The sequence below is a fragment of the Danio rerio genome, chromosome 19 (genome assembly GCF_052040795.2).
Source record: "Danio rerio strain M-AB ecotype USA chromosome 19, GRCz13ab, whole genome shotgun sequence".
Taxonomy (NCBI): domain Eukaryota; kingdom Metazoa; phylum Chordata; class Actinopteri; order Cypriniformes; family Danionidae; genus Danio; species Danio rerio.
This window is the reverse complement of record NC_141039.2, coordinates 44,285,001-44,301,767: the sequence shown is the minus strand read 5'-3', so window position 1 is coordinate 44,301,767 and position 16,767 is coordinate 44,285,001. Positions and strand designations below refer to the sequence as shown.

General features: G+C 37.6%; 1 protein-coding gene across 2 annotated transcripts in view; it reads right to left on the bottom strand.

The window, feature by feature from the left end:
* Positions 1–7,260: 7,260 nt before the first annotated feature.
* tinagl1 (tubulointerstitial nephritis antigen-like 1) overlaps positions 7,261–16,767 on the bottom strand; it is a 63,977-nt gene continuing 54,470 nt past the window's right edge. The window contains exons 11-12 of one of the 2 annotated variants that reach the window (NM_001044977.2): positions 10,282–10,327; positions 7,261–7,654 (exon numbers count right to left, since the gene is read on the bottom strand). In NM_001044977.2, coding sequence (NP_001038442.2) covers positions 7,490–7,654; positions 10,282–10,327 — 211 coding nt within the window. In that variant the 3' untranslated portion in view covers positions 7,261–7,489. Of the gene's footprint in view, positions 7,655–10,281; positions 10,328–16,130; positions 16,571–16,767 lie in introns of those variants that run through there. The other variant, XR_015945221.1, reaches the window with a different exon arrangement.

Here is a 16,767-nt window from a genome sequence, read left to right as displayed (position 1 = left end):
CATAATTTATATTTTATTTTAAATTAGTTTGTTAGGAAAGACTTCTTTTCATTTGGCGTGTCGGCCAATTTAAGGGCTAGGTGTATGTACAGCACCTAGGCCTATTTAGAGTGCTGAGATGTTACAGAGGACTTATTTTATTTTTTTGTTCCAACTTCTTAGTGGCCTATAGCCTACGTCTGTTATGAGTAAATTGTTAAGACATGTATAAACGGCTCATTCTTGAAAAAAGCAAAAGAGATGTGCGCATGTGCACATTTGACTAATATCGGGGTGTAAACTGGTTTGTTCGGGCTTTTAAAAGATGTTAATCAAAATGTACTTGTTGGGCTCTGGCTGAATTCTGTCAGGCTCGGCCCTGTCGTAGACTTTTAAGGCCTGATTGCAGCTCTAATCTGCTCTTTTTTCACTTATAACAAACCTACTAGAGTTTCTTTTGTCTAATGAAGTTATTTTTTTAAATGTTAGAAACCAGTAACCATTGATATGCGTATTATTTGTTGTTCACTTTGATTGACATTCTCCCTTTGTACGTGTCATAAGAGGGGGAAAGCCCCGCCCATTAGTGACCATCTTTCCTTAATGAGCACAGGAGGTTAGTCTTGTTTTTGGATCTGCCAATATGACACAGGCATTTGTAGCTCCGCCCTCTTTTGAAAAGAGACCAATTTAGTTTGAATTTAAAGCGACAGTCACCAAAATGACACAATTATGATCAAAGCTTAATGCTGCGTTTTCACCAGACGCGGAATGCTTGAATAAGTCACCCTATTTGCATGCAAATAGACGCATGAACCTTTTGAGTTTACTTGCTGTGAAATTAAATTCATGTCATGAGTGGGGTTTTTGTCTGCCCAGTATCTCTAACATCATTGCTATGTGGCTAACATGTATTTCATTGGGAGAATAGTTGTGCTTATGTGCTTTAGGAAGGCTGAAAAACAGCATAGGTTTGTTTGGCGCTGTGTTTGGGTCCACCTTTCAGAGGAGTTTCAGTAACTCCTCCAGAAACTATAAATGGATGATGGAAGCTTTCAGTGGTGCTTCTGGCTCAGCCAAGCTCAATTTGATAAACTGTTGTCCCATGTCGACGTTAATATTAGGTTTAATTTAGGTTGTGACGTCAGGTGACCAAAATTCAATGTCTAGCTAGGACAGCGTTATTCTGATGTCAAATGACATTAATATTTGGTTGATTTTAGGTTGTTAGAAAGTGACCAAAATCAACATGGAGCCAACATCTTAAACCAACATCATATTGACGTTAAATACTGGCATTTATTTATCAGGAATGGCAGCCAAAATACAAAGTCATATTGGTAACATCCACACAACATCAAGCTGTAACATAATTAGACGTTGATATTTGGTTGATTTTAGGTTGGACGTTGGACATTGACGTCAGCCCGATTTTCATTTTCAGACAAAATGCAACATCTCTACAGCGTTGGGGTACAATGTCAATCTGATGTCATGTTGATGGGAAAGTAAAAGTACATATGTTTAAAACTACTTAGTAAATTACAATTCTTGTTAAAAAAACTACTCAATTACAGTAGCCTGAGTATTTTTAATCTGTTACTTTACACCACTGCAAATGGTGAAGGAAATACGATATGCACATTAATATAGCAGCATTTTTTAATGACACTGTATAACAATACTACATATTTTTACAGCACTGTGATGGTTGGGTTTAGGGTTGGGGTAGGTGTTAAAAATACAATTAATTGAGTACTATAATTTAATAGATAACTCGGTACAACTACTTTACAGTGCTGTGATGGTTGGCTATAGGGTTGAGGTGGATAAAATACAATAAATGGGAAATTTTATAAATAATTCTCGTTAACTTCCGGCCGCAACTTGATCCAATCTAGCAACAACCACTGCAAACGACAACCAAAACCGCTTGCAACACTTCCCATTATGCAATGCAAGAATTTGCGTAAGTGTGTTTTGTTTTTGTGAATGTAAAGTACAGAAAGAAGGAACAAATCAGCTACACAGATGATGATGATGTGGGCTGAAGGACTTTTATTGCATCATCACGCAGGTGAAACACTACAGTGGTTTGCATTTTGCACAACAACACGAGAAACAGTAACATTGCACAGCAGTAAAACAGCCACACACACACACACACACACACACACTTTGTTCTTAAATAACACTCATTCATAATTACAGAACTAAAGAAAACGAGAACCGTCCACCTTAAGTGTATTGTGAAAGCATAATAACAAAACCTGGCGATATTAAGACATTGAATATTCATGACACAAGCCCAAATGTTTAACCAATCTGCTTTATCTAAATAGAAACTACTAGCGTGACTAATAGAGGACAAACGCTAGCTGAATGCTAATACGCAGCTAATATAGCATCTGTTGCTGAATTGATATGGTTTTCTCTCTGAGAGCGTGTTTTGCTAAATACAGGCCTTTGAATTAGCCATGTCAACCTTAATCATGACATTATCGTTCTGGTTTGCTGGAGTTTTTGCCGTAGGCTATGTAGGATATAGTCTCTCCGATGCTAACTGACCCACGCTAATATGTGTAATTTGCCTGATTTACATTTCAAGATGCAAGTAGCCTATTTCAGCAACGTAATGTTCGCTTGTCACTGTGTTAGAGTCTTTATGTTTCTAATATCTCATGTTAAGTGTTTTCTTCTACGTAAACGAATAGGAAAGTTTTTTTTTAAAACACTAAAAGTCATAATTAATTAAATAATTCAACAAAAACAGACATTACATGAAAATATGTCAATGTTTGTGTACAATCTTATTAGATTAAAGAATACAACAGTTTAAGACTTGAGAGAGTTTATTCTGACACTGAATCTGTGCTTTATTTCCCAGCATAATAAATTAAAACCTAATATAACTACACAGGCTCGTAGCCAGCCTGGTTTAAGGGTTTCTATTTAATTATGAGATTTAAATATGGATTTTAGTGACATTTTGAGCTAAATCTTTTGCTAGATTAGCTTGTCAGATGGCCATCATCACCACACTATGTAAAAAATATATTTCCTAAATATTTTCAATTAAAAAATGTGAAACAAACCTTTTTTTAAACAAATTTATTACATTCATTTATGATAAAAGAAAAATAGGAATCTGTTTTAAAAAATTTCATCTGTAACCTATCGTCATTTATTTGAGAAATAAAAAACTGGCCAGCACATTCAACTTTCCTCAGTCACAATTTGACCATTTGAAAAAAAATGATTAAAACATAATAATAATAATAATAATAATAATGAAGAGCTTCACAATTTTTGCAACCTCTCTTGTAAAAAAAAGGCACATTTGAAAATTCATAGATAATAACAATCGCCAAAATAGTATGGAAATCAGTTTTTATGTGGTCCCCTTGATGCTTCACACCTTTTTATTGGTCATTTTTTGTTTCAAGAGTTGGCCTGAGGTCCAAGATTTAGAATAAAAATGACTTGTAAAATGTTTTCTCTATTTAAACACAATACAATAGCTGAAGATGACCACTGAGGTCACACTGAATGTTTGACAATGAGTGACAGCCAACAGAGGATTCTGCTTAATCTTAAAGCCTTCTCGATGACTTATTTTCAAAATTTGTTATGGCATAGCACTCAAATTAGGAGAAATGAGCAGATGTATGGGACAAATTCAGGGCATTTGTCAGTGAGGGGTGGGTCTTCCGAACCACTTGAACCCCCCCCTGGCTAGGAGGCTGTTACATATTCAAAAGCTTTATCCTGTCATTCAGATTTTGAAGAGATGCATTAAAAGAAAACTTTGCATTTGTTAATTTAGCTTTTCTATTTAGATTTTTACAATTATAAATTGTTTTTAAAGATGTCAAATCTTTTGGGACTGAATTTGCTTGTGCTTTTGACAAAGCAATGCAGCATGAAAAATTAATCATATTTCTCCATTTAAAAATGAGTTTATACAAGTAAAACTTGTTATAAAAGTATACGGTGATTTGTTTGACTTAAATATGTTGGTTTCATAAATGTAAAGTGCTTTGAGCAGTTCAATGCAATTTAATTAAAGTTCAATGATGTTCAGTAATTCTTAAAAGATTTTTTAAATATACAGTGTCACTTATATTGTGCATTGGGCATACATTTGTTACAATTCATGTGTAATAAGAAATTTCAAAGCATGTTTTTATTAAACTGGCACAAATGCGGCAACATACAAAACTGACTTCTTTCACATTCATTCTTCAGTTATGATGGTAATTTTAGTTTTTAAAAAAAAAAAAAAATATTTGAATAATTAAACCCAAAATGCTAAATAAAAAAGAAGCAGTAAACAGATTTGAAATGCTTTATGAGGGATAAAATCGCAGTAACTGGTGTCCATTTTTGGTCTCCTAGCTTGATTGTGTATTTTGGTTTGCTTTCCTTATAGTCTGAGAGCAACTGAGAGCGAATAACAGTAGTTTTTAATGAAGAAATTCTCCACCTTCTGTTCTTTAAACTTCAACAGCCAAAGTGGCTCTTAACATCTTTAAAAAGCTTTAAAATCACTCAGTGGAATGCAGAAAACTGCCATCTATCAGGATGATATATATATATATATATATATATATATATATATATATATATACACACAGTTGAAGTCAGAATTATTAGGCCCCCTGAATTATTTCTCCCCTTGTAAATTTTTTCCCCAATTTCTGTTTAATGGAGAGATTTTTTTCCAACACATTTCTAAACATAATAGTTTTAATAACCCATTTCTAATAACTGATTTATTTTATCTTTGCCATGAAATTTAAAGGTTTAACTAGGTTGATTGGGTTAACTAATTAGGCAAGGTATAATGATGGTTTGTTCTGTAGACTATCGAGAATTTTTTTTTTGTAATTTAATAATTTTGTAATTTAATAATTTTGTTCTTAAAATAGCTTATAAAAAAATAAAAACTGCTTTTAATCTAGCAGAAATAAAAGAAATGAGACTTTTTCCAGAAGAAAAAACATTATCAGACATACTGTGAAAATTTCCTTGCTCATCATTTCTGAAATATTAAAAAAAAAGAAAAAAAATGCAAAGGGGGGCTATTAATTCTGACTTCAACTGTATGTATGTATGTATGTATATATATATATATATATATATATATATATATATATATATATATATATATATATATATATATATATATATATATATATAATTCTATTTTATTTTTATTTTTTTATGTTTTGTTTTATGAATTACTGGTCCTAAAGCATCCTCCATCTTGATCTCACTTTTGACATGGACTACTGTCTGAGTGACTTCATGAAGCCTAGTTCACACTGTATGATTTTAAGCAGCACAGATTGCTGTGTCCTTCACACCACATGACTTGATTTTATGTCTTTAAATCGATGTTGTGTTCACACTATGTAATTAATCCACAAGAGGGAGTCACACACTACATAAACTGACATCAACTCCGGGTGGATTTCATTCTGAAGGGCTCAACACTATGCCTTAATCCCTTCTGAGGGTTGCTCTGAAGGGTTTAAAGAGGTGGTTCTCAACCATGTTCCTGGAAGACCACCAACACTGCATGTTTTAGATGCTTTATTTGTCTGTTACACCCATTACAGGTGTTTTGGTCTCTGCAAACGAGCTGATGAACTGAATCAGGTGTTTGATTAAGGCAACATAAACTGTGTCCGAAATCATAGGTACTACATTTGAATTTACTACAGGATTGCTAGAAAAGTACATTCTATATAGTATAAATGTGAGTAGTATGAATGTAACTTTTAGGTACTACATCCACCATTGCTCAATATCACGTGACCTTCCCACATCAGTTGTGTCTTCATGAATTCTCTACAATTGCATCATGGGAGCATCCATTGGATGCGCACTTGAGAGTCTCGCCGGTAGTAGTAGGTCATCCAGGTACTTCTCGCATACTGTTTTTCAAGACTATAGCTGCGTCCGAAACCGCATACTTCCATACTATACAGTACGCTAAAATAAGTATGCGAGCCGAGTAGTATGTCCGAATTCATAGAATTCAAAAATCAGTAGGCAAGTACCCAGATGACTTACTACTTCTGGCGAGATTCTGAAGTGCGCATACCATGCACGCTGCGCTATCCCATGATGCCCCGCGAGAGAATTCATGAATGGAAGTGAAGCGACGCAATTGATGCGGGTAGGTCATGTGACCATGACAAAATGATGAATGTGGTGCATCCGAATTCCTTTCATACTTTTCACATTCATACTGTATAGAACGTACTTTTCCATCGGCCGAGTAGTACGTTTAAATTCAAATGCAGTACCTACTGAGTAGTAGGCGGTTTCGGATGCAGCCAATGAAATCGAACGCTACTCGTCTTGCATACTGTTTTTAGCTTACTATATAGTATGGAAGTATGCAATTTCGGATGCAGTAATGAAAAATGTGCAAAGCTGGTGGTCCACCAGGAACGTGTTTGAGAAACACTGGATTAGAGCATAGAAATGAGCCCTTCTGAATAGAGTGCAGTGTGTGACACCAAACAGCTTTAACAGGATCATTTCCCGAAATGCCAATCACTTGTATTTTGTTAAAATCCTTCATTCTTTTATACTAGGGCCCTTTGAAGTGGCCAGTTTTAATCACTTCGGTTTGGATGGACACTTTAATATGGTGATCATGATTTTTTTTTTTCACACTGTAGTGCCCTTCAGAGGGCGATATACAGTATCTGCACCCGACTTTTCTGTCCAGCACCCAATATTGAGGGAGGAGCCATCAAAAAGACTTGAACACTATTGGCTGCTTGTGTGGTGATGAAGAGCATTTGAAAGTGTCGTCAATCATCTGATCTGTCAGTGGTTCGGCTGATAGATGTGGCTTTAGTATGCTCTCGTGTTTATGTAAACGCAGGGCGAAGTGAGTGCATTGATGAAAATTCTAGCCAATCATTATCCGAGAAATGATCCAGGATATTGGATTTTCATTTGCGAGGTCTCGACAACAAGCCTCTGATTCGTTGTTCAGTAGTTCACACATAAAAATCCTCCAATCACAGCCTGATCTGTGAGCAAGCTTGTTAGCAAATCGGTCTTAAAATCATGCAGTGTGAATTAGGCATTAGTGTGCGATGATGATGATGATGATCCCCAATAGTACGGAAAAGAAAACAAGACACATCCTAATATCTCTATAATAGACCTGTGAGAAGTGAAGTGTGTTTTTGGAAAACTGAATCCTGAGTGCGTTTGTTATTTGAGCTTAAGCAATGGAGTGTAACAAGCAGGTTTCCACCAAAACCTTGATATTTGCCATTTATACACACACGTACATATATCTGAGTTTGATTTTCTCCATTAGACGTCAGTGGATTTGTGTATTTGGACAGAGGGGGGCAGCGGACACTGCTTTATCTGTGTGATATCCAGAAGGCACTGGGGTTTGGTGGACATTGAGACTCTAGCAAACCTGCGTAAGACCTGATTGGCTTGAATCATCCAGTAATGCGTACAGGAGCTACTTGCGGCGACCGTGATGATGGTGGTGGTTGTGCATGTCCTCCATAGTGACTCTGCCCCAGACGCCGATTACAAATGTCTCGATGTCACACTCGTTCACACCGCGAGCTATGCGGAAGTAGCCGTCCTCACCCCAGTTCTTGCCCCATGAGTTTGCTCCGATCTGTGGGATCAAAAAGAGACTGGTTTAAAATTCTATTGTGGGTTAATCATAGATATATACACTAGATATCGCATAGGGACCCTGAGCATGCGTCAATAGCGCCGCCACATTGGTACAGTGCTCCCAGGACTAATGTCATTCAACCACATTAGTCAAGACGGTGTTATTACGTGAAGATGCGGGACTTTAGCGCTGTCTACATGTGTAGTAACGAGCAAACAAAGAAAACAAAGCACAAAGGCAGAACATTTTATAGGTAATATTAAGTTTTTTTCTGTTTTTGTATGTTCTGAACTTTTGTGCTAATCAGGTCACGTTATTGATGATAACAGTCACTTACTGCATTCACCATACTGCAAAGCAGCTCCAACTCGCACTAAACACTCGGCTTATGCTAGTTTTGTTGAATAAAATCAGCAAACAATGCAAAAGAAATATGACAACGAGATGCTGCGCTGCCAGAAACTTGTATTATTGTCGGCTAACGTTAGTGAAAGAGTCGTTCGGGGCATTCATTCACAAACGAATCGCTCCCTCTGTCAGTATGAGAAGTGAAAGCAGGAGAGGAGGTGTGTTTCAGGACACGGATTAGATTAAATTTAACAGTGAGGGTGAAAAGTAGATTTCTGTACACACAAACACAAGCTTTTTGTCAGGAATGCCCGTGCAGTCACTGATCCATCAATGTAGAAAAGTGATGTAAAATTATAATTTTCGTAATTAGAAAAAAAAATTACATACTAACATCCAGGAAAACTCCCGATCATAGATATATGTGTATATGTGTATATCCCTGGCTTTGGATGGCCACAGTCCTCCACTGTACATTGGTCCCGCATTCATTTCAAAGGAGCGCTACCCTGTAGCAAGATGGCGGCACTATTGACGCATTTCTTCCAATAGACAACAATAGGCCAGGCGACATCTAGTGTACATATCTATGTAGGATAATTAGGATATAGGTGTCTCCTTAAAAAAAAAATTAGGAAAGGGCTCCAGACTTTCTGGACCTGTTCTGGCTTTGGTTTTATTGCAAATCGAATCTTTTTCATCCGAAGAGCATGCAGGAAATCAAAAACCCATTGCCGATAAGAAGGGGGAGCTGCTGACTTCCAATTCATAAGAATAAGTCGTCTAGCCAGTAAGGTTGCAAAGGCTACGCTCTCAGCCTTTAATGAATTTAATTCAGCATATTCTGGTAGGATTTGATACGAATTTTTGAAGCTGCGTCACGAGATTAGATCTTGATTCGATTTGTCTGTACTGGCCAGTACAATGTGACGTGTTTGAGTGTGCAGCATTAATTCATGAGATAGACTTGGTTCAAACCAATCAGCGCGCTCTATTGTGTATGCGATGCAACTTCATTAATATGCATGATAGCTTCGAAGACGCCACCTTGTGTTACCAAAACAAGTGGAAGAAGAAGCATTGTTTGGAGACACAGGTTGTCAGTGTTGTGTTTATAAATGTGCTGCAACGAAGGTTTTGTTTTCATTTCCAGCTATGAGAGCGCAGCTGGACCCATGTGTGGATCACGGTGCACGCAACAGAAATATGTTTTTGTTTTTTTTTGTTTTTTTAAATTGTGACATCCAGATTTGCCGCTCGTCTTCTTTTAAAAAAAAAGTTGGTGTTGATTGTCCTGTCTCTACAGATTTGGTAAGTGTGGGATCAATGTTCTTCATTTATGTTTATGTCGAGGCAACATAAGTTCATTTCCTTAGCAGTACTCTTTCAGTTTTCAAAGACATACCTTAGTAAAAATGATGTAGTTACTAAGTTTACAGTATGTTAATATCACTAAAATATAATGGACTGAAAGATCCGTGGTAAATGCTGCTCTCTGAGTGTAAACGTGTAAACACCTTAAACTATTACTGTTGTGTAGAATTTTCGCTGCATTTTGTGACAGGATGGTCTATACACACATGGCTGACGCTGACGCTACCTACGGAGTGCATCTAAGTTACCGAGAAATGCGGAGGTTTTTTTTTCCTCCCATTCGGCTTGCAGTATCAAACTTTCCATTGCAACTACACTCTTCCAGCAGTTCCTAACATAAAAATATCTCGTTTGTCACGGGGGGCATGCAGGAAATGTTTTTGAATGAAAATGAAAGAGCCAAACTGCAGTTAAAGTCAACAAATGAATAATTTGGCAAATATTTCGATTACTGATGTCCATGTAAATGCAATCACTGTCTTTCTCTCCTGCGTCTGTGTTTGTTTTGTCTTTGTGAAAATCAGAGCATGCCCAAACTGAAACTCCCATTTTTTCGCAAAACCTTCCCTCTTTCCCTCCCCCGACACTCCAACATAAACAGATCTAGACGCACACACACTTTCCTGACTTTTTTCAAACTAGAAGTGTGAAAACGCAATGCTGACGCAGGTGGATTTCGTGGCCCTTTAAGGTGGATGTCAACCCCTTAGAATAATAATTTATGAAACAATCAAAACTAAAACCATCTTGTATATGATCCGCTTCTTCCCTTTAATTCAATTTAAAAGTCATTTTAATTTTGGTTCATTGGCACACTGAGAGAAAATCTTTGTGATTTTAGAGTGACAATTGTACAGTATGAGTGTAAGATTAGTGTATCAGATACAGATGTGCGATCTCACCCAGTATTTGCGTGTTCTGCCACTGTAGTCTCTCTCCTCTCCCCATCTGAAAAAACAAAAACAAAATACCAATTCATACAGTATTGTGCATCAGCTAAAAAATTTCAATTTCAGTCAGTTTTTGGCTTGAGAAAATGAAGAACTGTAGACATCCAACCTAAACTGAGTTTCAAAGCAGATCTTTCTTACACAAATAAACACAATTTCTTAATCAGTATTATAGTCCTGTTTTATTGACTATATATATAAAATGTATATCTGTATTATCTTAATTAGAAGCCAAAATTGAATAAATGAACAAAAACAGGAATTATATGCATAATTCTACAAAATCTCTGACACTATTTCTTTTTATCACCCTTGACTAACTGTACATATACTATATAATCTTTATACTTCATCAGTTCTTCTAAATGGTGACGCAGGTAGTGCTGTCGCCTCACAGCAAGGAGGTCGCTGGGTGGCTGTTTCGAATCTCGGCTTGGCTCGGATGGGATGGGAGTGGATGTTTCCCAGAGATGGGTTGTGTCTGGAAGGGAATCCGCTGCGTAAAAACGTGCTGGATAAGTTGGCGGTTCATTCCGCTGTGGTGACCCCGGATTAATAAACTAAGCTGACAAGAAAATTAATAGATAAATGAGTTCTTCTAAATTCTGGTTTTCTGGATACACAAATGTGAGGTGCAGTAATGTTTCATTTGTCAATACTAAGACAATAGTAATCTAGGGTGCCAAAAAGTCTAAAAATAGCCCTGGTGAGGTGAAAGCAGAAAAACAGCTCAAATAAACACAAAGTTATATCAAAAGTATGACAAAAACGGAATTTGTCATGTTTGTTATGCGTTTGAATGTAAACAGCTGGGGAAGAAACTGCATGAGTATGACTACATTAGATCTGTGAAACAGGGTCTCCTGTTCATGAAGACAAAACATTATTAACAATTCAAACTCACAACTAACACAACTCCACCTGGATCTGTCCCCTGAGGAGGTAATCATTTATACTCAGGACACTGTGTGTTGTATGTTCCTGGAAGAATACTCAGGACTGCAATAAAGCCGTCAGAGAGAGTTCAGAAAAAGCGTTGCTTATACAGGTAATTCCTCCCTTTAGAGTGAAGATTTTAGCAACATCACACACTGAAGGAATCTGAAAGTGTTAAAACCATAATAGGACTGCATTAGCCATGAAATCACATCCAGGCCCTTGATGCGCTGAATTGTGTCCACATATCAGAGGAAGGAAGCCGATCTCGCCCGCCCCTTTACATCTCAAGTCAACAACAACTGCACGCTTTGAACCTTCACCATGCCAAGAACTTCCTTCCGCTTCTCCACCCGTCCTGGTTCTTGGAGTATTGGCCAATCACAGAGGAAGCCTTTGACCCTTCACTGTATATATTTGTCTGAGCTATGAACATTCAGCTTGTCCATCACTACACTCTCAAAAACAAAGGTACAGTCTGTCACTGGGGCATTTACCTTTTTCAAAAGGTACATTTTTGTTCCTAACAGGTCCTTAAAGGTACATATTAATACCTAAAATGTACAGATGTGTACCTTACAGTATCTTAAAGGCACAAAAGGTTTACCTGATGTCCATCAGTAAAAATGTTTTTTTTTTTTTAAAACAACTTTTAGGGTCAATATTATTAGCCCATTTAAGATAACCTAGTTAATGCAAACAAGTTAACTAGTTGCACTTTAAGCTGAATACTACACTCACCGGCCACTTTATTAGGTACACCTGTCCAACTACTTATCAACACAAATTTCGGTAACACTTTACAATAAGGTTTATTAGTTAATGCATTTACTAACATGAACAACACATGTACAGCATTTATTAATCATAATTGAACATTTACTAATGCATTGTTAATATCCAAGGCCATGCTTGTTAACATTAGTTAATGCACCATGAGTTAACATGAACTAACAATGAACAACTGTATTTTCATTAACTAACGTTAACTAACATGAACAAATACAGTAGTAAATGTATTGTTCATTGTTTGTTCATGTTAGTAAATGCATTAATTAACATTAACTAATGAACCTTATTGTAAAGTGTGACCCAAATTTCTAATCAGCCAATCACATGGCAGCAACTTAATGCATTTAGGCATGTAGACATGATCAAGATGATCTGCTGCAGTTCAATCCGAGCATCAGAATGGGGAAGAAAGGTCATTTAAGTCACTTTGAACGTGGTATGGTTATTGGTGGCAGACGGGCTGGTCTGAGTATTTCTGAGTACAACCATCTCTAGGGTTTACAGAGAGTGCTCCGAAAAAGAGAAAATATTTAGTGAGCAGCAGTTCGGTGGGAGCAAATGGCTTGTTGATGTCAGAGGAGAATGGCCAGACTGGTTCCAGCTGATAGAGAGGCAACAGTAACGCAAGTAACCACTCGTTACTACCAAGGTATGTAGAAAAGCATCTCTGAACACACAACACGTCCAACCTTGAGGCGGATTAGCTACAGCAGCAGAAGACCACACCGGGTGCCACTCCTGTCAGCAAAGAACATGAAACTGTGGCTACGATTCACACAGGCTCACCAAAATTGGACGATAGAAGATTGGAAAAATGTTGCCTGCTCTGATGAGTATCGATTTCTGCTCCGACATTCAGATGGTCGGGTCAGAATTTGGCATCAACAACATGAAAGCATGAATCCATCCTGCCTCGTATCAACGGTTCATTCTGGTGGTGGTGGTGTAATACTGTGGAAGATATTTTCTTGGCACACTTTGGGCCCATTAGTACCATTGAGCATCGTATCAATGCCACAGCCTACCTGAGTATTGCTGCTGACCATGTCCATGTCTTTATGACCACAGTGTACCCATCTTCTGATGGCTACTTCCAGCAGGATAATGCATCATGTCATAAAGCGTGAATCATCTCAGACTGGTTTCTTGAACATGACAAGTTCACTGCAGGGGCGGACTGGCCATCTGGCAATTCTGGCAAATGCCAGAAGGGCCGGACCATTTTTTTTAAATGTGGGCCGGTCAGTTTTTATTTTTATTTTTTATTTTATTATTATTTTTTATATGTATTGTTTTTACATGCAGGCAGCTTTTATCTCGTGCAACATGTGAATATTATGATGACGTTGATGATGGTAATAATAGTAATAATAATAGTAAATGTTAAGCATTTGGCCCAATCGGTGATAGTTTCGAGAGGGGCCGACTCAATCAAAGGTTACGCGGACATAATCAAAATCTGGCAAGAATGTCAAACAAACAGTACGTATGGTATTGTGGGCTGGTGTAGTTATGGTGCCAGGGCTGAATTTTTGTCCCATTCCGTTCCTGGTTCACTGTACTCAAATGGCCTCCACAGTCACCAGAACTTGATCCAAAAGAGCACCTTTGGGATGTGGTGGAACGGGAGATTCACTTCATAGATGTGCAGCCAACAAATCTGCAGCAACTGCGTGACGCTATCATGTCAATATGGAGCAAAATCTCTGAGGAATATTTCCAGTATGTTGTTGAATCTATGCCACAAAGGATTAAAGCAGTTCTGAAGGCAAAAGGGGGTCCAAACCGGTACTAGTAAGGTGTACCTAATAAAAGTAGCCGGTGAGTGTATTATCTTGCAAAATAATTCGGAAATTATTATGTACTGTAATCACAGCAAGTACAAAATAGTAATTAGGAATTAGTTGCTAAAACTTTTGTTATAAAATGTATTTAAAAAAAATCTCGCCATTAAGCAGCACTTGGGAAATATTCTTAAAATAAATTAAAAAAAACATCACATGAGGGCTGATATTTTAGACATCAACTCTATGACGGAGCTATTTATTTGTGTGTGTGGAACGTCTGGAATAAATATAGTTCTGTCCTCCTCTATTTCTAAAGGAAGTTTTCCATCAGACTCGGGAACACACTGTATCATTCTGTTCCCAAATAATCTGCGTACCCACTGGAGGGGAAGTCAGTACTTATTACAATCAATAAAAATAAACAAAATCACCTAAAAAAAAAAAAAAACAATGAGCCCCCGTTTAAAATACAAGGGCGAGTCAGAAGTTCAAAACCAGTGTCTGTGTGTTTGGCAAATGCATGAAAAGTGCAGTTTAGACCCCTGCTATGCTCTTATCTCACCATATTTTCTGTCCTTGGCTTTGGACAATGACAGACATACCACACTGCTCCTGACCTGCGCTGGGTTTAGGCCTCTCTGTCTGCACTGAACAATGCTATTTCCATTACACTGGACATCACTGAGCTTTCCACAAACTTTCCCAGGCCCTAGGCTTAGCCGAATGCACCACGGTGGGATTTTCCCCGTAAAAACACTGCCGCTGCCCCCTGTATGCCAACTCCACAGGGCTATACAGCGTCCTCTGAACGTCTAGAGCAGCGTTAGAACTGCAGAGTCAGCGAGTGACAGGAGGCCGGGAGAAAAGCCGGGGTTCAGACGGACTCGCGCTGCGTATCACCGTCAGCACTGAAGCATGACACACTCACAGACACCAGCGGCAGGTCAGACGAGGTGATCAGAGGCACACCTGAGGAACAGGAACTCAGCCAATGGACATACACAGACAGGGAAAGACTACACCGTGAAACAATTACGGCTGTATCTGAAATCGCCTGCTATACCCTAATCCTAAAGTTGTGACGTATAGGTTATTGTTTCTGAGTCTAAGCAGCTACAGAAAAAAGATGTTTGCTGTTTGTTCAAACTACTTATTTAAAATGAGCTGAAACAACACAATTCTTCAGGGTTTTTGGGACAACTTACCTGTTTTATGTTACTAAGAAGTTAACTTAATTCCTTCATGTTGTTCCAACACAAATTGATTGTGTGGAACCATGTATTTTTTTACAGTCTGCTCATTTGGAATGAGAAAATGACCACTTTTTAGTCTTATCGTACACATTAAAGTTAATGTCATGGTGTGGACAACAGTACACAACAAAAAGGTCGCTGGTTTGAGCCTCGGCTGGGTCAGTTGGCATTTCTGTGTGGAGTTTGCATGTTCTCCCTGTGTTGGCGTGGGTTTCCTCTGGGTGCTCCGGTTTCCCCCACAAGTCCAAAAATGTGGTATAGTTGAAATAGGTAAGCTAAACTGACCATAGTGTGTGTGTGTGTGGATGTTTTCCCTGTGATGGGTTGCAGCTGGAAGGGCATCCGCTGCCTGAAACATATGCTGGATAAGTTAGTAGTTCATTCCGCTGTGGCGACCCCAGATTAATAAAGGGACTAAGCCGAAAATAAAATGAATGAATGTATTTTACAGTGTATTACAGGATTAATAGTAGAAAATGCTGTCATCATAAACTTACTTTTATTCTTGTTCTGAGTTTATGAGTGCCTTCTAATGAACAAAAGAAACATTTTTAAAGAAAGCTGGAAACCTGTAGCCATTGACTTCCATAGTATTTTTTTCTTATAGAATTTAAGGATTACAGGTTTTTTCAAAATATCTTCATTTGTGTTCATCAGAAGAAAGAAACTTGTGGGACAGTAAATAATGCTGTTAAAAAAAATAAAGTTTTAATTTTTGAGTGAACTATCCCTTTAATAATTTTTTTATTCATTAAAATGAGTTTATTTTTATTATATATACTACCGGTCAAAGGTATGGGGTCAGTTTTATTTCAGTTTTTGCATGTTCTTTTTTTTTTAAAGAAAATTATTCTGTTTATCGAGGCAGCATTTATTAGTTATTTTATAGTGCAATAACATTTCACAATTTGCTATGTATTTTTGATTAAATAAATGCATCTTTGCTGAGCAGGAGAAGTCGATTTTAAAACAGTTAAAAATCCTGACTTTTGACTGGTAGTACATATATATATATTTTATATATATATATATATTTTTACATTTAATTTAAGGAGAGTTTCAGTAGACTGACTATTTTAGGGTTTTTGTGTGTTACTTTTTATCAAGTTAAATCTATTATTGGTCAATGATGAGCATCCTTCTGCAGTGAGACTCAAAGACTCACAGCCTGTTAGGGTGTGTTGTGTTTGAGTGAGTTCAGAAAAACCAGACAAAGGCTCTGAGTAGTGTGTCTGGGGGTGGGACTGGAAGGCTAGTCATCCAGGTGTTTTGTCTGCTAGCAACAAAAAAGGCAGACAAATGAGGCCTTGATGTCTCTTTAAAACAGTTTATCTTAAATATTGTCCCTTCTGGGCATGTCAGTTCATTGGAGGGCTGTGATGTTGATGCCAACAGTCATGAAAGCTCAGCTCCTGTCTGCCTGAATGTGGAAAGATCTCCCAAGACTGTCTACACTAGAATAACGATATCTATCTGTCCATCCGTCCGTCCATCCATCCGTCCCTCCGTCTGTCCGTCTGTCTATCTATCTATCTATCTATCTATCTATCTATCTATCTATCTATCTATCTATCTATCTATCTATCTATCTATCTATCTATCTATCTATCTATCTATCTATCTATCTATCTATCTGTCTATCTGTCTATCCGTCTGTCTGTCTATCTGTC